This window comes from Chrysemys picta, chromosome 5 (assembly GCF_011386835.1).
Source record: "Chrysemys picta bellii isolate R12L10 chromosome 5, ASM1138683v2, whole genome shotgun sequence".
NCBI lineage: Eukaryota > Metazoa > Chordata > Testudines > Emydidae > Chrysemys > Chrysemys picta.
In genome coordinates, this window is record NC_088795.1 from 119,752,444 (window position 1) to 119,776,871 (window position 24,428).

The 24,428-nt window shown below is 40.5% G+C and overlaps 1 protein-coding gene across 3 annotated transcripts in view; it reads left to right on the forward strand.

The window, feature by feature from the left end:
- The window catches only part of SORCS2 (sortilin related VPS10 domain containing receptor 2), an 803,333-nt gene that overhangs the window by 256,155 nt on the left and 522,750 nt on the right, over window positions 1-24,428 (forward strand). For all 3 annotated transcript variants that reach the window (XM_042855503.2, XM_042855502.2, XM_065597099.1), the window contains exon 2: window positions 1,958-2,025. In XM_042855503.2, the coding sequence (XP_042711437.2) occupies window positions 1,958-2,025 (68 nt within the window). The remainder of the gene's footprint in view (window positions 1-1,957; window positions 2,026-24,428) is intronic.

The following is a 24,428-nucleotide window of genomic DNA, read 5'->3' on the forward strand; positions in this document are numbered from 1 at the left end:
ATTGCAGCGTCATTGAGAATCGGCAGTAATTTTAAAATTACACATATGGGATGCACAGGGATACAAAGTGTTGGTTTAATACAATTAAGGTTCATTGCTGTGGTTAGGCAAATGTAATGAAACATAAAGTAATACAGAATATTACTTTTTGTATTTTCTAATTATCTTTCCTCTGGTCTGATGGGCCAAAATTATATTCTCAAGGTTCAAAAAAATCCTCTGGGTTAGATTTCTGTGATCTGAACAAACACCTATTGGTTGAAGAGAGGCTTGCTCAAACAGTCTCCCTTAATAAGCTGAGCCAATGGGCGCTTGTATCTGATAGTGAAGTTTCCTCCTTCTCCCTACCCAGACTGAATTGGCAGCAAACCTGTAGTAAGATACTAGCAACAGAATAAACAGCTGATGTGATTGGAACATGCCTGGAGCTGGAGCCAGGAGTTTGTGCAATAGATCACTCTCTTAATCGTTAGTTTCCTGAGAAGTCTTGGGTCATGATTCTTTCTCTTGATTTTATAAGTCATGTTGTACCTATTAGAACTAAACAATTTGTGGTGTTTTTTTTTTAAATTAAACACTCTTTTTTAAGATGCCTCCTAGCTTTTATGTTTCTATACCAAACACCAACAAAATGCAATAGAACACAATGGCCTTTAGATTGTGCTGTCTTTAAACAATGTGAAATCTTTAATATATTTTAGCGAATTAAGATCTGATTTTGCAGTTTTTTGCATCAGTATAAATCCAAAAGTAACTCTATTGAATTCAGTAGTATTACACCACAGGGAGTGAGATCCAAACTGTCTCAATTTTGCATAGTGCCTGTACATCTATGGCACTATATAAATAATGCAAATGGCCTGGAATTGTAGTGTCTTCATTCATAATCTCCAGGGCACAGCAACCTACATTCTGAAATGTTGCATAAATGCTGTACCAATGTACTAATTACTTTGATAATCAAACCGAATGGCTAAAATTTCTGTTTGCAAAAGATTTGTTGGTTAGGAACAAAGCTAGAGATAGTTATATAAAAGCATGCTCCAAACTGTTGGAGATGACTGATGTTGACCCCGCATTAACCAAGCTAACAGCTGTGCAAGGAACCAGAGGTTCTTCCAATTTTACCTCTGTAGAGTTGCCATGGTAACTGGTGTAAGACGAACTAATATGGACTGGCAGTGAGTGAAAGGAAATTTTATTTAAGTGATCTAAATCTAAAATGTAACAGCCAGCACCATGCAAGAGTTGTGGACTAGCACTTCAGCCTACTTGGCTAATGAGTTTATCTTACTTTGCAAATAGATTGTCAGATAACAAAACATATTTCTTGTTACTGGGTTTTCTCTCTAGACTGAGAACCTTATTTTTCAATGGGATTTAATCTATGTGTTAAATTTTTTTTGAGTTTTGGTAACATGGGTGAGTAACACAGACAGCACGGTGCTCTCTTGGAAAACAGCCACCTCTTCTAGAAAACTAGTAAGATGACATATTTCAGTGCTTGTTTTCGGTCTTGCACAGAAGACCAAAGCGCCTCTTTCTGGATGAGATCCAGTAACATTGTTTAACAGTTTGGATAAGATAAATTCATGTCCATAGAAGCCAAGACAGCTGCATTGTAAATTAGGACTGGGGACTAACTCAGCTCTTCCTGCTGTGAAAGTCATTCAAACTGATTGGACCTTGTGGTTTGGGAGCTGAGGGGAATTTGTGATAATTTCCGTCTCTCCCCTCTATCCCCCCCCCCAAAAAATAAAACAGGAAAGTTTTGCAAAATGGAGATGTTTACAGAAGATTTACAACTGCCCCATGTTCCAACCCCACAAGGCCTGCTCTCTCCAACGGTTCAGGAAACTAGTCTATTAATATCCAGATCAGAACAGCTCTGAAAATGCTCTATTGTTTTTATTTTAGCTCATATATCTGTATTTATTTTTATTCTCTCTCTGTGTAGGTGATTCTGATCCTTACCAAGTATTACCATACTGACATGGGGAAGGTGCTGGAGAGTTCTTTGTGGAGGTAAGTACTCAACCTTTTCCTATAGTCCTTGTTCCGTGCTGACCAAAGTAGGACTGCTTCTTGCTTTCTTTTATCTTTTGAGGTTTCCTAATGGGTTGAATTGCTGAATCTGTGCCAGATATAAGGTTGCCCAGACTTGCATCTTTTTTATGGACTGTGGTTGAGTGAAGAAGAACTTGAAAGGGGATTAACGATTTGTGAAGTGGAAATAACCAACATTAAAGGATAAGGTATCTTTCTGAGGCCACATTTGAAAGAAAAACAGAATTCTAATTGTAAGTTGGCGTCAGGACCCAATTCTCCTCCTCCTCCGTTTTTTAACCTTAGAAGTTTTGCACCAAAGTTAAGGGTACTTAATGTAGTCATTATTTTAATTGCTAGTAGCTTTTGCAGTTCAGCTCTGTATTTAGGTTAGTAAATTATCTGTAGGTGCGGTGTATCTTTCTGGTTGTAACTTGGAGCCTGTCCAGGTTGTGTTGCATCTTCTGATGTTTGGAAACTTGTAGTATTTCAAATGTAACTTTTAAAATAATTTTTCATTTAATCAAGATTTACCAATGAGTATGTCAACTTTGTCTCTTGCGCACGTGCACGTGCACACTCTGACATGTGCATACAGAGACTTTTTTAGGGTTTCAGACACAGATACGGAACCAGTTAAATTCTCTGTTACACCAGTACAACCCCATTTATCATGGTCAATATTTTCCCTTTTAAAGGCACCAGCGACAGATGCAGGATTATTAATTTTCCATGCTGTTTTCTGCTGAAGTGCTGGGTTTTTTTCCAGGTGAACTGTCAAATATCCAGTTGAAGTGATGGGTGCACTTTAATGTGTGTATTTATGTGTGTATTTAAAAAAAAATCTACTTCCTATTGGAAAATCTTTCATTTAAGTGCTTTGGTACTGAATAACAAGCCACATATTGTACATTCAAAGTCATGGAAATATGTTTGTCCTGTGTTTCTACATATGCTTTGTACACCCTGCTGTTCCATTCACCAAGATGAGTTTTCAACAGAATACTCATGTCATGTGCATAGATCACATGCATTTTAAATATAGAAGTGTTTCCTGTATTACTGATAATCAGGGACCCCAGAAATCCATTTGTCATGGGAAAACATGGAATTTGTGTTTTTTATAGAGAATCTTTAGTTTTTACACTTTGTGAAAAAATAAACACATATATTAACAAAATTTTACTGAAAGTATCAGAGTCACTTATTCAATGTGCGCAACCTCCCTCTCTTGTGGTTGATTTTTGAATGTGCTTTAAATTTACATAGCTAAACATCCTCCAGTAATCTGCTTCCGGCATATAGAGGTTACTCAACGGTATAGGAATTCATGTTTTAATGCATCTCAAATTTCACTTCGGCTTCCAAGACTAACTCAAAGTGAATAATGTTAATATAAAAGCAATTTTTGCTTTATTTTTTGTGCATTTAAATCCCCCCCCCCCCCGAAAATATAGAATACAGACATAGAATTATTTGGTACATGTAAGAAATGGAAATTGCAATTCTATTAATTTTATTTTATTATTATGATTGATGGAACTGATAGGCTTTGAACTTGCTTAAAAATGGTAAATGTATCAATAAAACACTGTTCAACTGATATCTATATATATATTATATATATGATGGCTAGGGAAACTAAAGTTCAGCATTTCATTGCAATTGCAGAAAAACATGGATTTTTATGGTTGTTTTTTTTTATCAGAGAATTTTGTTTTTTTATCATGGAAAATTAGGACCCCTGCTGATAATGTAGGAACAATGCTATTTTTAATCTCTAGCTGGAGACATTTTCCTGAACCTTACTAGATAACTTGATAGTCAACACAAACAATGAGGGAAGGAAACATAAAATGTCAAGAAATGTGAATTTCTGACACAGCCTGAGGACTTTGGTTGCAGAAATCTGCAACCAGAGAATATAGTATCTTCATTAGGGACAGGTATGGAACCCAGATTGTTGCAAACTCTAACCACCGGGGGAGGGATAACTTAGTGGTTTGAGCATTGGCCTGCTAAACCCAGGGTTGTGAGTTCAATCCTTGAGGGGGCCACTTGGGGATGTGGGGCAAAATCAGTACTTGGTCCTGCTAGTGAAGGCAGGGGGCTGGACTCGATGACCTTTCAAGGTCCCTTCCAGTTCTAGGAGATGGGATATCTCCATTAATTTTTAATTTCACCTAAAAATCTCTATGGAGTATTCCTCATCTTATGTAGCTCATGCAAGGGGAAGCCACAATTGCAGTCCTTGAACTCAGGGGAATGCAGGGCTTGCACCTTATATATGGCCTCACAGGTGCATGGCACCCCAAAAGGAGTCAGAAGAAGGCAAGATCTATGGTCTGGCCTGGCTCCACACCCACTTGTGAAGTAGGCTGGCTGTGCTGGTTGGAGGAGTCTGTGTCTTCTTAATCTGCCCAGGTTTCCCATAGAGTGGAGTAGCCCTGCACCACCCAATATTTGTTCCAGTGGCTAAAGAACAGTCTGCCCCAACCTCTTGCTCCAATACTGTACCTATTGCATAAGGGTAAATAGTACCTCTTTACCTCACACCAGGTATGTGATAACTAGCACCTCTGAATGTGAAAACTGAAGAATGTGAGCCTGATCTGGCCATCTTCTGCAGAGTGGCCTTGGTTCCCACGGACCCTAGTGGGAGTGGAGGGCACTCAGAATCTTTCAGGGTTGGCCCTTTAAGGGCTTTGACAGTTAATTTGGAATTGCCATTTAAAACTCCCTACTTGTGGGATGGGTAATTTTTCTTTTTAATCTTTGCACAACACCTTGATGAGAGAATACAACTAAATGAAAAATGGGATTAGAGCTGTGTGAATTTTTTTGCTTGATTTATTTACTCTCAGAAAAATGAAGAAACTATTTGCAAATTCGGGTTGAAATTGGCAAATCATGTTTTGCCAGCAATGTTTTGGAAAAAATTTAAAAAAAAAGTCAAAATTGTTTGTTTGGACACTTTCGAAACAAAACATTTTAAGTCTCATTGGGCAACTCAGGGCTTGTTTATACAGCCAGTTATAGTGTGGCAAGCCAGGGTGTGAATCTGCAGTGTATCAGCACTCCCACACTCCGGGATTTTCACTGTGCTATAGCAGTGTCCATCTGGGACATTACTGTGTGGCAAGCTTGCGTACTGTAGAGTCACACCCTAGCTTACCACACAGTAACTTGTCATGTAAGACGAGCCCTTAATTATATATATATATTTAAAAGTGCACCCTTCTGCTTGAAAAGATAATGAAAAGAGATTAAACCCCCCAAAATTTCAGTTTTGGTTTGCCCCCCCCCCCCCTTTTTTTTTTTTTTTTTAGATTTTTCGATGTAGCCACTGAATTGAAAAATCAATTATTTAGATGGTCCTAACCACATGTTGTCTTTCTGTTATATACAGTTGGCCCATGTAATGTATGTGTCTAGTTTGCTAACTGTAATTCAGTATAATCATAGACATGTTGGACTGGAGAGGACCGCAGTAGGACATCCCTGACAGGTGTTTGTCCAACCTGTTCTTAAAAACCTCCAATGATGGAGATTCCACAACCTCCCTAGGTAATTTGTTCCAGTGCTTAACTACCCTTATGGTTAGCTAGGACTTAAGGTTTTTCCTAAAGTCTAACCTAAATCTCCCCTGCTGCAATTTAAGCCCTTCTTAAGCCATTACTTCTTATCCTGTCCTCAATGGATAAGAAGAACAATATATCACTCTCCTCTTTATCGCAACATTGTACGTCAGAGGTGGGCAAACTATGGCCTGCGGGACCGTCCTGCCCGGCCCTTGAGCTCCCGGCCGGGGAGGCTAGCCCCCGACCCCCTCCCCCCCGTGCCCCGGCCCCCACAGCCTCAGCTCACCGTGCCACCAGTGCTCTGGGCGGCAGGGCTGCGAGCTCCTGCTGGGCAGTGCGGTGGCAAGAGCCGCTGGCCTGCCCCGGTGCTCTAGACTGCACAGCGGCGTGGCTGGCTCCAGCCGGGCGGCGTGGCTGCCAGTACTGGTGCTCTGAGCAGCATGGTAAGGGGGCAGGGAGTGGGGGGGGGGGGTTTGGAAAAGAGGCAGGAGGTCCCGAGGGGCAGTCAAGGGACAGGGAGCAGGGGGCAGTTGGATAGGCATGGGAGTCCCTCGGGGCGGTTAGGGGCGGAGGGTCCCGGGAGGGGGTGGTCAGGGCAGGGCCGGCTCCAGGCACCAGCCCACCAAGCTTGTGCTTGGGGCGCTCTAGCCCCCGGGGAGAGCGGAGCCCCGGCTGGGCACTCCGCCCTCCCCCCCGGCCGAGGCTGGCCACCAGGGAGAGCGGAGCACCGGCCAGGCACTCTGCCCTCCCCCCAGCTGGGGCTGGCCGCCGGGGAGAGCAGAGCCCCGGCCGGGCACTCCGCCCTCCTCCCAGGGCTCCGGCCGCCCTCCCCCCGGCCGCCGGGGAAAGCGGAGCCCCGGCCGGGGCTCACTGCCCTCCCCCCGGGGCTCCGGCCGCCCTCCCCTGCCGCGCTGGGGGGGGGGGGGCGTGCGCGGCCGGAAGCTTTTTTGCCTGGGGCGGCAAAAAAGCCAGAGCCAGCCCTGGGTCAGGGGACAAGGAGCAGGGGGGGTTGGATGGGTTGGGAGTTCTGATGGGGGAAGTCAGGGGGTGGGAAATGGGAGGGGGCAGATAGGGGGTGAGGGCCAGGCTGTTTGGGGAGGCACAGCCTTCCCTACCTGGCCCTCCATACAGTTTTGCAACCCTGATGTGGCTCTCAGGCCAAAAAGTTTGCCCACCCCTGTTGTACGTACATGAAGACTGTTACCTTGTCCCCCTCTGTCTTCTCTTCTCCAGACTAAACAAACCCATTTTTTTGCCATATTTCCTTGTAGATCATATTTTGTAAACCTTTAATAATTTTTTTTGCTCTCCACTGGATATTCTCCAATTTCTCCACATCTTTCCCAAAGTGTGGTGCCCACACTGGATGCAGTACTGCAGGTGAAGATTTATCAGTGCCGAGTAGAGTGGAAGAATTACTTCTCATATCTTGCTTACAGCACTTCTTCTAATATGTCCCAGAATAATGTTTGCTTTTTTTGCAACAGTATTACATGTTCTAGTGGATTACAAACTAACTCATGTTTAGTTTGTGATCCACTATAATCCTCCAAAGCTTTTCTGCAGTACTCCTTCCTAGGCAGTCATTTCCCATTATGTATTTGTGCAAGTACTTGTTCCTTCCCAAGTGGAGTACATTGCATTTGTCCGTATTAAATTTCATCTGATTTATTTCAGACCATTTGTCCAGATTGTCAAGATCATTTTGAATTCTAACCCTGTCCTCCAAAATGCTAGCAACCCCTCCCAGCTTGGTATTATCTATGCCAGGAGTTCCCAAACTTGGTTCACGGCTTGTTCAGGCCGCAAGATGCTTTGTTTACCTGAGCGTCCTCAGGTAGGGCTGCTCGCAGCTCCCAGTGGCTGCGGTTCACCGTTCCCGGCCAATGGGAGCTGCGGGCGGACGTACCTGCGGACAAACAAAGCATCTCACGGCCTGCCAGGAGCTTATCCTGAACAAGCTGTGAACCAAATTTGAGAACCCCTGATCTATGCCATTATCCAGATCATTTATGAAGATACATTGAATAGAACCAGATCCAGGACAGATCCCTATGGGACCCCACTTTATATGCCCTTCCAGCTTGATTGTGAACCAGTGATAAATACTCTCTGAGTAAATTTATCTATCAGACAAGACTCTTTCAAAATTACCCTTTGGGACCCTGCACTTTCAACATAAACATTAAACATGCTTCAGATAATGCTGTTATTTAAGATAATTGCTTTAGGCCTGATTCTGCTCTGAACACATGTAAATGAGGTGTAACTATACTGAAACCAGTGGAATTATATCATCATAAAACTAGTGTGAGAAGAAATCAGGCCTTTCCATCTGCTTTCATGCAATGGATTTACAAGATAGTTTGCCTTTTAAAACCAGGATGAAGCACCCCATGAGGAAAATGCTTAGAAGTAGCCTTAGAAAGAGTTGGCTGTTGATTTAACAATCAACTTATGTTTCTGGAATGCATCTGAAATAGGAGCTTGGAGCAGTGGTTTGAAACTGGAACTGAACTTTGTGATTTGGACATAAATCTGCTTTTCTGTAAACAGGAGTTAATAAGTGAATATACTCAGATTGTAGCATGTATTCAGATTACAAAACTACCTAAGGGTCCAAAGAGAATAAGAATAGCATTTAGAATAAATCCCGTTTCTCTTGAAAGGTTCATGTTCCGAACTGTGTGCAAAAAACAAGAAAATTGATAAACGATGAACCATAGCATAATAGAAAATTGAACAGTTGTACTTTCTCTATATAGTTATTTCAAGATAGCTGGTATAAATTGATATATCTCCATTGACTTTCAATGGAACTACATCCGATTACACAAACTGATGACCTGCCTCAGTGTGTTCCTATGTAAAATGCATCTTTTAGTAAAGATTTTTGTGTGTGTGCTCTTTACACTTCTATTTGCATCAGAACAAATACATAATAAAAGAGATGTGGAAAAAATTCATAGAGACTTTTGATTATGAGGAAAAGCCATTCATCTCTGCAAGATATGTATGTTCTAATGGGAATTGATGCTGTCGTATTATTTCCTGAGTGAGTCCAGTATTTGTCTCTCTCTTAAATTGTCTTCCTGGCTAGAACAATCCCCCACTTCTATTGTTCTCTTTATGGGACTTATTCTTGGGATGCTGTAGATAAAGTTATTGTAGCACTGTGGCTGCTATTACAGTAGAGTCGCAGGGTTTTCCCCAAAGCCCTGTAGAATGCTAGATCTAAAACAAGGCTACTGAAAATGTGGCTTTTAGCTTAATGAAGTCTCTATAAGCTGCATAGCAAAACAGCTCTTTGTTGTTGTTTCTTAGTGCAGCTCATGTACAGGGTCTGTTTTTGATCTTGAATACTATGGATTTAGTTGAATTCATCCTGTTTTGCAACAATGTAAAAGAGATCAGAATCAGACCCACAGTAAAATTATGCTAATTACACAAAATGGAAGCCACAAAGATGAGGGTATCAACCTCCAGGCTTGAGTCCTCTGGCCCAGATAATTACATCTAGGCAATCAACCTCATTTCCAATTAATAGCATGTTGTTTCATGTTACTTTTGTGCCCTTAAGGGGTGCCAGTCTCTTTTGCTTTGTACGCTAGTTCCATCCCTTCCCTGAAAGCCTCCCCTGATTTTTTTAATTTACTTACAAGTTACTTTAAAAGGAACACTTTCGGTTGTTTTTTTTATTAGTTTCATTTTTTTTCGATAAAGACCTTCGGACCATTTCCCTACACCCTTTACCTTCACTAAAATCTGACTCCAGACACTATTTAGAGAATTCCTTTACTTAGGACCCAACTGTGATCATTAGGAGCTAAGTGTGATTAACTCTGATCAGTGTATTCTGAATCTTTAGTGCAGATCTGTCCCACTTAGCAGGCCACCAGACAATGTTGTCCCTCTGCTGAGAAGTAGCAGGTGTCATGGCCTTGCAGGTCAGCTATCCGTTGGAGGAGAAATCGCTGACATGGCCTGGGCGTATGCTTTGTGTAACTTGTTTAATTTAGGGCAAGTCTACTCTGCAAAATGAAGTTACATTGACGTACAGCCACCACAGTAATTAAATTGCTTTTGCATATCCACATTGCACTCCTTGTGTCAGTGTCCTCATCAGAAGCGCTTTCATTGATTAAACTGTCAGTGTAGGGCTTCATGGGATGGCTTCTGAAAGCCAGCAACAGTTAGCTAATGTAAGCAAGGCAGTGTCTACACTGACACTGCGTTGACCTAACTACATTGAACTAAGTGCTACCCCTCTCATGGAGGTAGAGTTATTAAGTCGGTGTAGTGGGCAAGTTACATCGGTGGGAGCTAAATTTTAGAGTAAATGCTTACAAAGTTAGTTTGACATAAGCTGCCTTACGTTGACCTAACTCTGTAGTGTAGACCTTGCCTTACACACATACACCAGCCCTGGAGCAGAGGTGGTCAGGCAATCTTCTCTTTCAGAGATCTTGGTGCAAACACAAGAGCCTAGTTCTCAGGGAGCAACTCTGCCTCAAGAAATGGCTCTTGATAAAGAGATTCAGGCAAAGAGGAAGCTCCCTTGCTGCTTGTCACAGCTACTCGAAAGAACCTGCATCAGATAACCAATGCCACTGCATTCCCTTCCAAGACTAAAAACTAACTCTCGTGCTAGGAAAAAGAGCCATGTAAGACAGTAACAGCTCCACTTGGTGATCTCTGCCATCTGTGTGCTGGGTGAAATTCTATACCTGTACTATGTAGGTGCCAGACTAGATGATCATACTGATTGCTTCAGGCCTTAAAAACTTTTAAATCTATAAAAATATTAACTAGTGTTATTTTCCTTGGGCTATTGAAAAGCCTCTTTCTGTTCTCTTGAAACTTGCTTTGCCATTATCCCTTCCTCTCTTTCCTATCACACACACATCACATAGGCTTGGTCTACACCTAAACTTAAGTCAAACTACCTACATTGCTCAGGCCTGTGGAAAAACTTTGCATCTTGACTTAGTTACGTCAACCTGCTCCCCACCATAGACACAACTAGGTCAGTGGAAGACTTCTTCCATCTACCTACCTACTGCCTCTTGAAGGGGGTGGATTTACTATAGAGATGGGGAAAACACCTTCCATCGCTGTAGTAAGTGTCTATGCTACAGTGCTACAGCATCATAGCTGCAGCTGTGTTGCTTGTAGGATGTGTAATGTAGACATACCCTTATTAACTTTCTCTCTACCAGTGAATCAAGGGACTTGGGGAGGCTCAGTGGTGGTGACTGGTGTCTGTTCTCTGTGCCATTGTAGTTGCAATAGAAGCTTGGAGAAGGGAAGGAGACAGGAGATGGAATCAAGTATTCCAGATCAGACAGATAGGAATATAGCAGTTTGAGGCAGAGTTAGAGTGGGATTAATACAATAACCAGAGACCCGGATTTTGCATCTGGATCTATACAGGCTGACCCCTGTACCCATGCAAATCCCTGTTAATTTCAGTAGGTAACTTCAGTCTACCCATGTGGGTCAGATTGTAGGATTGGATGCGTACATTTCAGTTGGCTGCAAAGTCTTAATAGTTGAGTAATAAGCTAGTGACAGAATGGCACTTGGTAGTCAAAGTGCTAACAACCCTGCTATATCAGCAGTACCAGCCAGTTCCACTGATGAAATAGAAGCACAAATCATCATGGAAGCATGTAAGTAGAGCTAGGAAACTCCAGGATTTATTTGTGTTGTCAGATTTGTGTCTACTGCTATGTATATTGTTTGTTTACTTAGTAGTTATTGATCTTATTGAAACTGTGATACATTTATCTACTTATTTGGCTGAGAGCAAGCAAGATAGATCGGCAGAGGTCACCTTGGTTTCCTCTCTGAACATAGCTTAAAATAACTGACACTCATCACTGAGGACAAGTTAAGATGATTGTTCATAAAATTCTTATTCAAAAGAGTTTTAATGAAAGTGCAGTAAATCCCTGGGGATACGAGGCACAGGTCATTTTAGTCATGTTAACTTAAATATATGCAAAAATATATTAAATTAATCAAGGGCCAGAACTTCAGAGGTGCCCAACATGTGCTGGCAAAGGAGGCGTGTTTGTGGGATACCTGTCACATAGACTAAAGGACGGGTGCCATTCACCACAGAGGGTCCACCTTAAGGGCTATGTGGGACTTAAATCAGGCATAGGGCATTGAGCAAAATTTACCCTAAGTGCACAGTTTGGTACACAAAATAGATCAATTTATGCACAAGCAGATACCTGTGTATACTTTGGATGCATGAGAATCTCTATGTGCATACATGCATATATTTTATGGATGCAACTTTGCAAATCTATATTTGAAATTTTAGGATCAATTATTCTACACCTCTACCTCGATATAACGCTGTCCTGGGGAGCCAAAAAATATTACCATGTTATAGGTGAAACCGTGTTATATCGAACTTGCTTTGATCCACCGGAGTGCGCAGCCCCGTCCCCCCGGAGCACTGCTTTACCGTGTTATATCCGAATTCGTGTTATATCGGGTCGTGTTATATCGGGGTAGATGTGTATTTTAAATAAGAAACAGCTAGGAAATTCATGCTCAGACTTAGCACTTGTCTTCAGACATAAACTATTTAGTCATCATAACACTTCTTGGAAATAGGTAAGTAAATTTTATCTCTATTTTACAAATGGAATAATTGAGATGTTCAGTGACCTGCTGAAAGTTACATAGTAACTCAGAAGCATGCATGGCCACAGTTGGAACTGGCCAATTTCTGGCTTTCAATCCTGTTGTCAGACCACTAGACAACACTCTATCTCTGATATGGATTCAGCTTTTCCCTACTTAACTTGTTATAGATGATGAATAATAGATGATGATGATTACTAATAAAGTTTTAATTGCATAATTATCAGGCTGTAATGATATGGTAGTGCTAACACCACTCACCATGTAATTGCCATTGTTCCCAGTGGCATTATCATGTAGTTAATGTCTTGCTACAGCAAAATATCCTGCGTTTTTGATGTTAACTATGCTGTTTAATTCCTCTTAGTGTCTTATGATGAACCCAACATTTGTCAATTCTCAGAGCAGTGCATGATTTTACCCAATCTACCTGCTGTCACTGGGACATGGCTGAAAGACAGATCAGAAAGGTCACTTTCGTAGGAGAGGCAGCTGCTTCTTCTCTCTCTCTCTCTCTCTCTCTCTCTCTCTCTCTCTCTGCAACTCTTCAGACATCATAGCTAATATCCTCTTCAGAGAGAACCTTGATTGTTTAGGCACATTTCTGAAAAGTGCCAATCCCCAACAGCTCTAGGCACTTAGACAAATATACAAAAGTAGGACTACATTACAAAATAACATCTTGCCCTTTATAAACTGGTCTCAATTCCCACGTATCACCCAGCAAAATAACCTCCAGGCATCTCTCATGTCCTTCAGACAATACTTTCTAGCAAAATCTTGGGAAAACTGATACACCCTACAAAGTGCTCAGTATTTCAACAAATTCGGGCGGGAGGATCCCTCACAGAAATTACTCTGCCACCTTTTAAGTCATGGCGCTTTTAGTTCAAGCCCATCTACTGATTTTAACTGCAGTGGTATCTCCCACAGAGACAAACTAGTTAGGGCTTATCTACACTGACACTTTACCACGCTGCAACTTTCTTGCTTAGGGATGTGAAGAAACACCACCCTGAGCACAGCAAGTTTCAGCGCGGTAAAGCGCCAGTGTAAACAGTACACCAGCGCTGGGAGCCGCGCCTCTCATGGAGGTGTTGTTTTTTTTTAGAGTGCTGTGACTACACAAGCCACGGCAGCACTTTTGCGTTGCCAGTGTAGACTAGCCGTTAGTTAGCTAGATTCCAAACCATTTAGGGCTTTATAGGAGAAAAACTACATATAACCTCCTGGAAACTAATAAAAAGAAACTTGGCGGTAACTAATAAAAAAAACAAGTGTAGACTGTGGAGTAATGTTTTCTCCATTTGAAGTTCAACCTAATATGTGGGCAGCCGTATTCCACACTAACTTGCATTAGATGATCTTAAATTGCAGTTCTGCTCTGAATTGTGACTTTGTAGGAATGGGCTTGAGGGGTGGGAGTGGGGAATCCAGTTACTGATTTGCTTACTTTCTGAGGAGGGAAAAAATGAAGTGTTTCTAATTACTTGGGATCTGAAGTCAAACTGAGTTTTCTCTGGCTAGTTCATTGTTGCCAGTTAACAAAGATTCTGTAAATGAAAGCTGCCCACATTTACTTTTGTACAACTCAGTTTTCCTCAAATTGTGCCCTCAGTTGCACCTGTGCTTTCATGAGATGATTTTGGAGACAGTTGAGTTGCAAACATGGCCCTGCAGTTGGAACTTGGTCAACAATTGTATATGATTTCCACATTTGCATAACAACATTTCATTGAAGTCAGTGTGATTTGTTCATGTTATAAATACTCTACCATGGATGGTGCTACAATGGATGGTGCAGCACAATTTCCGTTTACTTAATTTTATTTTCAGGCATTTAAAATGTTTGGCTGCTAAATTACACTCAGACATTTAACATGCCCATTCTTGGTTCATGAGCAAGATTTTATTTTAGGGAACCTTCAGATAGGCAAATATGTGCTGAAATGTGCAGAAGATAAAGGCAATGAGGACAACATACTATTCTGGCAGTCTTCATTTTTGCATATGTCAGTGGTTCCATACAATAGAAGCCCTGATGCTGCAAAGGCTTAAGCACGTGCTTGACTTCAGTGAGACTACTCATAGTGTGTAAGGGTAAACAATACATAAGTCTCTGCAAGTTCAGGACCTGTGAATGCAGTCTTACTTATTGTAAACTACTCGGGGCAGGGACTGTCTTTTTTGTTCTGTGTCTGTAGAGTGCCTAGCACAATGGGATTTTGGCCTGTGACTGGGGCTTCTAGATGTTACTGCAATATAAATAATATAACATAATCTATTATATTTTGATTTATAATATATAAAAAAGTAACTACTATGCATGATAGTAGTTTACATAAAGTCATAGGCAGTTTTTTTATTAAAATTATCCATAGTGTCTAATCCACTTTGAAGCACTTGTTTGCAAAACAATTATTTTTCAAAACTGAGAGTCTTTGGGTCTATAACTGCACCATAAAGTAATCCAAGAAGTGGAAATTTTGTTTGATTAATTATCTGTATGACTTTTAAATGGCTATTTTTTTTAACTATAATTTGGTAAATATGTAGTCAAAGAACATAAGAAACAAATGATAAGTTGTGGACTGAGTACCCAACTGTCATTTCCAATTTGATACCATTTAAAATAGTTAAGGTATAAATCCTTAACACAGGCTTTATATTGTTAAGAATAGACCCTTATCTACAGTATACAGATGCTAAAAGGCACGGGTGTAATACAACGGAGCCTTGTTAAATGTATAACCTTGGGGCACAGAAATGTTATTTCTTTAGGTTAATGTTTTGTTTTTGTTTTCTGTTTCTGGTTGAAGAATTTAATCATAGCAGGAATAAATTGCTGTTGAATCTATAATTACTTTTAAGATACAGTATTTATTTAAACTAATAATCCCATTTTATTTTTTGATTCACTGAGATTTATTCATATAAGATGCTGATTCCTTTAACAGGAACAGGTTTGTTGAAGTTTCATTATAGGACAGGATGTGGGGGAACTGCAGCATCTCTATTTAGTATTTGCCTTGAATGAGTTCCATATTTTGTGGGCTTCTTGGCTCTGGCTATTGGAAATATACAGCTTTTTATCACCACTACTAGGTCACTTCTTCAAAGCTAGCTCAAGTCGTAGCTGAAAATTCTTGTCCTCTGTTGGCTCTTTCATGGTCTCAGTCCAGGCTCTAATACATTATCTACATCACAAAAACTACTACCCCAACTAAATTGGCATCTTTCTTGGAAGCCTCATAATGGAGGCCAGAGATGAGCATGGAGCTACAACTATCTTCCTGAGACCTAGTGATTTTTCCAGCAACTCATGGCTAAGGCATATGTATGGAATGGAAAATCTTGTATTGGCACTGCCAATGATGCACCTAATCTCTGACCAAACTGAGAACTTGAATCTCCAAGGCTTTCATTTTGGAATGTTTCCCCAACAATAAGTTCACAGTAAAAACTAGCTAAACTACAGTGTGTTAGGTAACTGGGAGTAGGACTATGCTGTGTTGTGTTGCTGTCCATCAACTGTGGAACCCAAGCTTTCACTGTCAAGAGCACTGATGAATACTTTCTCTTAGGTGCCTTTTTCTATTCCATTCCAGGAGGAGTAAAGAAGGAACCACGTATGACAGATGCTAGTCAGATTGTTTAGCACATTTTTAGAAGGTGCCATGGTGATGGACAAGTTATAAGAATCTGAATGGAATAGTAATAAAACTCCTGAGAAATGGTGAGCTCATGGCTTACAGAAGGCTATATAATCTAGAGGTAGCGCAGTGGTTCTCAAACTTTTGTACTGGTGACAGTGCTTCTATATCCTGGGAAATTTCCCAAAATCTGGGAATTTTTGAGTAAAATATTTCAACTTGGGAAATTGGGAATTTTCATTCAAAATCTAAATAATCCTGGTAAAATTTGATAAAAAGACTTTCCAAATCTCAGAAATCCTGGGAAGTTTTCATTAAAAGTAAAATATTTGCACTTTTAAATTTCTCTCAAAATGTGTTCTTTGATTGGTGAATATTTGTCACGTGATTTTCATAATTGGGCTGTGCTGCTCTTCTATTGGTGGTGCTTCAACGTACTATATCATGACGGCACAAGTGAAGTGACAAGTGCGCACATGCACTCACAACAAACCAACTTCAGCAACAGCTGGCTGGCAGGTAATGAGATGGTTATCAAATTTATCTTCTAGGTAAGGTTTCTTCCAATAATTAAATATATTGCAATACTTCCTGATTATGAATAGTTTCTTGATCTGTCATTAAATCTCTAAAATTTTGTATTTCGTTGTTGCAGTTGCACAGAGAATGTGAACCAGAGCATTCGGCTGTTCATAAATTTGAAACAGCACCTTCCTTCAGGCAAATATTAAATATCTTTGCCTACTGTGTCAGGTAATAATATATAATATTCCATTATCGCATTCCATTATTTCAGAGATCTCTTTCCATTTTTTATCTAACATAAAAAATGAATAAAGAGACTGGTAAGGCTGGTGAGAAGAGGAAGAGGACTGCAGGAGTAGACAAAGATTCGTCCACGTCGAAACGTAACAACGGGATAGCACCCCCGACAGAGTACTCTAGACTCGGGGTGAACTTCCACCAAAAGAGAAGCCATCTACTTTCAAAAAAGCCTTTCAAGACTCGTGGCTTCAAGAAGGTAAATACAAAGACTGGCTGCAGAAAGTAGAAAACAATTGTTTTCTACTTTCTGCAGCCAGTCTTTGTATTTACCTTATTTACCTTATTGCAAATGTTGTGATGTAAAAATCCAGGCAGGTACTAGTGAGTTAGATAAGCACACTAACGGTAAAAAACATAAACAAAAGATGGAGACAGTATCTAATACAAAGAAAACTGATGATATGTTTAATAAACAAGATTGTGAAATTAAAAAAGCACAAACATTTGAAAAGCAAGTTAAAAATGCAGAGATTAGAATGGCCTGTTACTTTGCTGAACACAATGTCAGTATTCAATCTGTAGAACACTTGATTGAAGTAGTTAAAAATGTTTCCCTGATTCCAAAATTGCTGAGGCTGTGACATTAAAGAAAGATAAATGTACTGCTATAATTAGCAATGTTTTGGCACAAACTGAGACTGAGGAACTTGTAGAAAAATTGAAAGTTAATGAATTTAGATTATTCAGGTCAATTCATGTTTGCAAATATATCTGAACTGGCTAAAAAGGTTTTCACATTACCGCATTCAAATGTGGCATGTGAATGAATTTTTTCCATGGTAACTGACATAAAAACCAAAAAAAGAAACTCTATGACAACCAAAACACTCAATTCTAGTGTAGTTATAAGATCAGCTTTGAAAGCAAAGCAAGAGAAATGTTCTAATTTTGTAATTACTATTAAGCACTTGTATTTACATTGTAAAAAATATATACAGTAAAAATGACTGTGATAAAACTAGTAAAAATATTAATGATGGTAATGATGTTCCTAGTGAAGACTCAGACCATGAGTCAGAAAATGGATAAAACTCAGAGATTATAATAATAAGGAAAATTATATAAAAGAATGTTCTTTGTTCTTTGTTTGCTTTTTTATTTTATTTTATAATCATATGTTTACTTTTTATTTTTTCAAAGTAACTTTGATGTACAATACACTGTAGGGCACATGCTGTACTTATTAATACTTTTGTTTTTAAAATAGTGAAATTTGTGTAAAATGCATTGTTTTCTATAATTTCAATCCTACTCCTCGTGTTAAATATTTTATTTACTGTATAAGTAACATAAGTTTAAAATTGAAAAACATGTCTATACGTATACAAATTATAATAAATGTGAAATACCTTGAACGAATAAGAATAATTTGGATATAATATATATTATATAGTTATTAAAAGCACACACATTACGTTCCTTTTAGATTTTGAAATAAAAAACTATCTGGGAATTTTTCACCAGATTTGGGAAATTTTTAGCGCTAGGTTGGGAAAAGTTGGCATCACAATATAGAAGCACTGACTGGTGACCCCTTTCACATAGCAAGCCTCTGAGTGCAACCCCCCTTTATAAATTGAAAACATTTTTTAATATATTTAACACCATTATAAATGCTGGAGGCAAAGCGGGGTTTGGAGTAGAGGCTAACAGCTCACAACCCCCTCATGTAATAACCTTGCAACCCCCTGAGGGCTCCCGACCTCCTGTTTGAGAACCCCTGGGCTAGGGCATTGGACTGGGAATAGGAAGATCTGTGTTTTATTCCTGGCTCACCTTTGACCTACTGTGTAACTTGGGCAAATCAATTAATCTTTCTGCACCCATGTCCCCTCTGCCCCCTTTGTCTTGTCTGGTTAGATTGTAAGCTTTTTGAAGAAGGGACTGTCTCTTACAATGTTTGGTAAAGGGGCTAGCACAGTAGGACCCCAATCATTGTCAGGGCCTCTAGATGCTACTGTAATTAGAAACTTGTAAAGTTCAGTGGCTTACTGTAGCATTTTGTCTCCCTACCGCTCTTGACTGAAGGCTGAGGGAATAGTGAGTCCATCAGATGACACTGACATACAGTGAGCATCATCTGAAAATGCTTATCCCACTCTTTGCTACAAGACAGCTGTTGTCTGCACCGACAGGCAGTAACATAGTGAGTCTTCTCAGCTGTTGTTTGCAAATGCTGTCGTGCAAAGGGGTTTACTCCTTGTGCTTCTCTGAGTATTCAGCTTCTCATGTCCCTTATGTGGTGTGTGGCATCCTCATAGCTTTGCTTAGTCCTGCAGTACGTGCAGAGTCTACTCTAGTGAATCCACTGCTAACCAACTGCAAATTAATTTGGTTGTTGGGGCTGAATGAATGAACAGCTGTGTAGTTAATTATGCAGAATGGTATAGAAAAATGTAGTGCTAATGTTTTATACCCTCATTATCCCTGCAGTATGGAATATATTTTTCAACATGACAATGGCTAAGGCAATGTTTCCCACATCATTTATTTATTACAGACACAGTGTGGTATGCAGCTTTCTCTGCCTTAATTCTGGCAGAAAGGAGGGGGTTAGAATACTGAAACCTCAATGCAACCCTCTTTTTAATTCAACTGTAATTGAAGTCGGGGAAGGGGGGAAGGAATGCAGTGGATAAATTCATCATCTAGAAAGATCTAAATATGCTGCTTTGTCTTGCTGCTTTGTGATGCAGCAGATGTATCAATAGATGGTCCCACTTTCACCTCCCTGCCTCCTCTCATCGAACAGTTGGCTATTCACTCCATCATTCCAAGCTGCCTTTCTACCCTCTTCTGTTTTATTTCTGTTCCACCTCCTCCCACTTGTCTTATGCAGAGCACTTTTGAACCACCATGAATAAGATAGCAAGGACATATTCTCTCCATTTCCTCAAGTCACTCTTTCTCCTTCTCTTTTTTTAGTTGCCTCTTTCTACTTTCATGGTGCTGTCTCTCATTTCATCTTCTCTTTGACCCTCAAACCTTCTTGTCAAGGACTGATTGTCATCCGAGAAGCTGATTCTGAGAGGGGGAGCAAGCTCAGCTCCTCAAAGTTATTTAGGTACCTAACTCTCATTGAAATCAATGGAAATTAGTTGCCTTACCTGCCTTTGAGAGTCTGGGTCCAAATCCTTATCAGAGAGGTGCATTAAGATCCAAACATGTCATGTGCCAGCTCTGTCCAGTTTCCTTTGCGAAGATGTTCTATAGCTGCTGCCTTGCTGCTGACAATGCTTTTTCCCACAATGCCCCAAATCTGGACTTGTCTAGTAACAGCCTCCCTGAAGTAGCCTTGGCAGGTCATGGAAAGATTGGTTGTCTCTGAGTTACCTGGTCCTAGCCTGGTAGATTAGAACTAGAATTTTGAATTCAACTAAAAAAAAAATGTAGCCAGTGATTAATGTGTTCATGCCAGCTTTTGTTGTTTAGTAGAAGAACAGATGTATTAATTGTGATTTTTGTCTGGCATATACCTTAATCACCAAGTAGATATCACTTCCCTGCCTGGGGGCATAATCCAAATCACAGCCTGTCCCTTTCTGAACAGAAATCGCATCACCAGTGAAATACAACTCTGGGCAAAGAGCAGAAGCCAGGGTGATAAGCGATGGAGAGCTCACTGTGAAGTAGTGGGATGTGTCATCGAATAAAGAACTTTATTACAATACAAAAAACCCAAACTTTTCAACCTTTTATATCAAGTTGTGCAGACCCTCTCTCTTCGGGTAAGCACAAAGGAAAAGGTGATGAGGTTCTGTTTTTCCACAGAATGTAGATAAAGTGTTACAGGATATGTCGGTGTGAAGTCATCCTCTAACACTCGATCTAGGGTAACAGTGAATATCACAAATGTTTCAGGAGGAAATGATTATGAATTTTACTCTCCAAGTATTTGAATACTGTTATCACTTTTTTATCTTAATTTTTACCATATACTGTCTTCCATTAATTCTGTAATGTAGCTTTGGGATACACTTTGCATGGAAAAATGCAGTCATAAATAAAACTGTGCTGTACTGAAGTATGCTGACCCAAGGTCTGAGATTTCCTTTCTCTCCATGAAGTTTCCATCCTACATGTAGATCTCTCAGATTTTAATAGTATTTTAACTTGTCTTTTGTCTGACTCACCTTATAAACCAGAATAATAGTCATTTTTCTTATACCTCAGGTTTTAAAATAATCCAAAATGAAATTCATGTATTGGTTCGGTGCCAATTCCAGGTGAGCTTAATTTAACCTCTGAGCACCTTTTTGGCACAGTTAGCAGCAGCTTAGTTAGGAGCCTTTCCAGGGCCGGTGTAACCACTAGGCAAACTAGGCAGCTGCCTAGGGCGCCAAGATTTGGGGGCACCAAAAAGTGTCCGGCGTCATAGGACACAGCTGAGCGGGGCAGGGTGGGGCCTCCATAACAAACCTGCCCCCACAGCGAGGGGTGCCGGGCAGGACCGTCAGTGGGAGCCTGCGGCAGAGCAAGGAGAAGACAGCCCGCCGGGCATGGTGACTAGCGCAGCCGAGGGATGGAGCCATTGGGGGAGGAAGGACGTGGTCCTGAGCTCAGGTGAGCTTCGCCCTCCAACGTGACGTGCCTGGGGCCAGGCGCAGCTGCCTTCTGGGGCGAGGGAAAGTGAAACTAAACCCCGCAGCGTGACAGAGAGGAAAGGGCTGGCGCAGGTGCCACTTCCAAACACCGACACCCCTCCCGGTGGCACTGTGCCAATGCGGGGAGCCAGCCCTGATCCCCAGGGAGATCCTCACCTGCTTCCTGGGAGAGCCCGGCTCTGCCCTCCTTGCCCCTGGATCCCCCCCCCCGGAGGGCAAAGTACTCAGAGCCTGGGAACGTTTAGAGACCCTGCGAGCTGGGGGTCCTTGCTCATAGGTTCCCCCGGTCCAGAAGAGACCGTTGTGAGCATTTCCTCTGACCCCCTTGTATTAATTCTAATGAATAATGCCACATTATGCAGTATTCCTTTTTTAAAGTTTATAATAAGCGATGCTCTGGGGGGAGGAGAGGGGGCGCAAGTTTTGCCTAGGGTGTAAAATATCTTTGCACCGGCCCTGCCTTTCATGCAAGAGGACCAGTTTTAAAACTCTGTTCAAAATGCTCTCCTAATTAATCCTCATGGGTGGTAAAATATTCTGCTGCACCGCTAGGGGGCAGTGCATCCAGGCATGGTGGAGAAGAGTAAGATGAAAAAGCCTATTCCTCTGCATTTTAGATGGCTTCAGGGGACTTTATGAACCTTCCAATGTTCCGGTGTAGAAAGCTTGCCAAGAAGCACATTTAAATAAAATTAAACAAGAAGAGAAAGTTAATTATTTAAAGATCAGAAAAGTGTGTTGTGTACAGTAAGTTTTTCTTTGTTCAAATTACTGTGCTGTCTGAATGGTTTAAAATCAAGAAGCTCTTAACTGCTTGCTTACAATGTAGAATAAAATGAAAAAATATGAGGAAATTAATTTGACTGCTCAAGAGAGATCAGTCTTAATAGATCTCTGCAATATGGACAAAAAAAGCTAGGAAGTTCTAGAATTCCAGCCTTTCACTTGCACTATTACGTGAAATGCAGATGGTTGGGTTTCCAAAGAGTGCATATTAATAATCACACTCTGAATTTCTTTAGCACCTTCCATCTGATGATCTCCAGGTGCTTTACAAATAACAATGCTCTTCTAGTGTAAATAAATACACAGATAAACAATGCATTTTTTCTGAATTCCAGCTATCCAGATTTCCATGTTATATGATACTCTCATCAGGTCCTGTGTTTACCCTTTGTTTGGAAGATGATTTTTTTTTAAAAGAAAGCTCTCCATTTTATAAAGCTTTCCTGAAATTCCATTTTTGGAATGTACTTGTATTATTATCCTTATTTCCCAAAGCAAATCTGTGGTAGAGCTGGGAATAGGACCCAGGTCTCCTGGCTCCCAGATTTGTGTATTAACTGATGACCATTCTTCCTCCTCTCACCATTGGGAAGTTAATTGTGCATTGCACGTACAAATATGTGGAACTACTTTCATGTGCACTAGGTACTTCAGTTCAGCTTCTGTAAATAATTCTGTCTTTTCATAAATACTTCTGCGAGGCCTATCTGCTTCTTTTTTAAAATATGTAGACCACTCTGTTAAGTTTAGGTGTGATATTTGTGCTTTTCTAGTTATATTAAAAAGTCACATCAGCTTTGAAATACGTGGCCATAGCCTTGACCCAGCCACTTATTTTCATGCTGTTATTCAGGCATGAAATTGAGGTTTACTTAAGCCTTACTTAAGGATGTTAGTGACTGGAAATCGTATACAGGGGAATTTGTAAATTATGAATCTGCCTGCAATTTTTGCATATGTACCTTTTAATGCATCTTTTCTGGAAGTGTAAAGTACAATTTTCAAGATAACTTAAGAGAGTAAGAAGCCTAAATTCCGTTTTCAAAAGTGATTTAGCCACTTAGGCTCACCGAAAATCAGTGAGACTTAGCTCCTAAATACCTAAGTCACTTTTGAACACATGACTTAGGCTTCTAAGTCACTTGGGCACTTAGAAATTTTTACTGCCGGTCTCGTATGCACTGAACACTTAGGCACAAGGATGTTGAATTAAGGGTTCCAGTGTTTAACTTTGTGTCTTCGTTTTGTTAAGTATCACAATTTTGATGGCTTTTCAATTAAATTGTGGGTGCCTGAAGTCCTCCGTTATTTATGAGCTCTTTTGCCTGCAACTGCTGTAATCTACTTCCTGATCTATTGTTTCTACCCACAGAATTATAGTCTGCTATGGACTGACTTCCAACCCACCTAGAGGTGCAATACAGGTCCTCCTAAGTAAAACATTAATCAGACCGGTGAGAGGTTTGAGCAGTGTTTTCCCTCTAAAGAATGGTATGCCACAGGTAAATGCTGTTCCTTGTGGTCACAATGTTATAAAGATCAATTTCAGCAGAAGAGGGAGGAAAACTAGCAAATGTCCTTTGAAATCTTTTACTTATACATTTTTTTCTGCCATTTACAAGGTAGAAACTCACAAAGCAGGGCTTGTGAGGGGAAAGAATTCACATATCCCTCCCAAATTCTGGGCAGGCCATGAGCGCTTGTGTAGGGGTGAACTTCATGTAGGTTTTCAGAGCCACTAGAACCACATACTGATGGATGTTTTGGTATCTTCTTCATTGTGGACTAAATTTTTGTAAATGGCATCTTATTGTGGTTGCCTAAGGTTTTGAGGGCTCAGCTTGGATACTCAAAATCACAGGCTGCTTTTGAAAATCTCTGCTTATGGAATGGAAAAAAACCCTGAGTTATAGAGAGAAGTTGGTGGAATCTTCATCTCTTCATGTCTTCAAATCAAGACTGGATACCTTTCTGGGATATACATTCAAATACCAGTTATTGGCTTCAATACAGGGGTGACTGACTGAAATTCTGAGACTTGAGTTTATTTGGGAGGTCACAGTAAATGATCTAATGGTTCTCTTCTGACCTTAAAAATCTATGAAAAATTAAGATTTGCCCAAGATCACAGAAGTCTTTGGGAGAGCCCTGCCACAAGACCATCCTCTTACTCCTATTGACACTTAACTGTGGGGAGGAGAAATAAATGTTAATCAAAAGACTTTAATACCATCAGAAGATGTTATCGGGGGGACACCTATTTTGACATT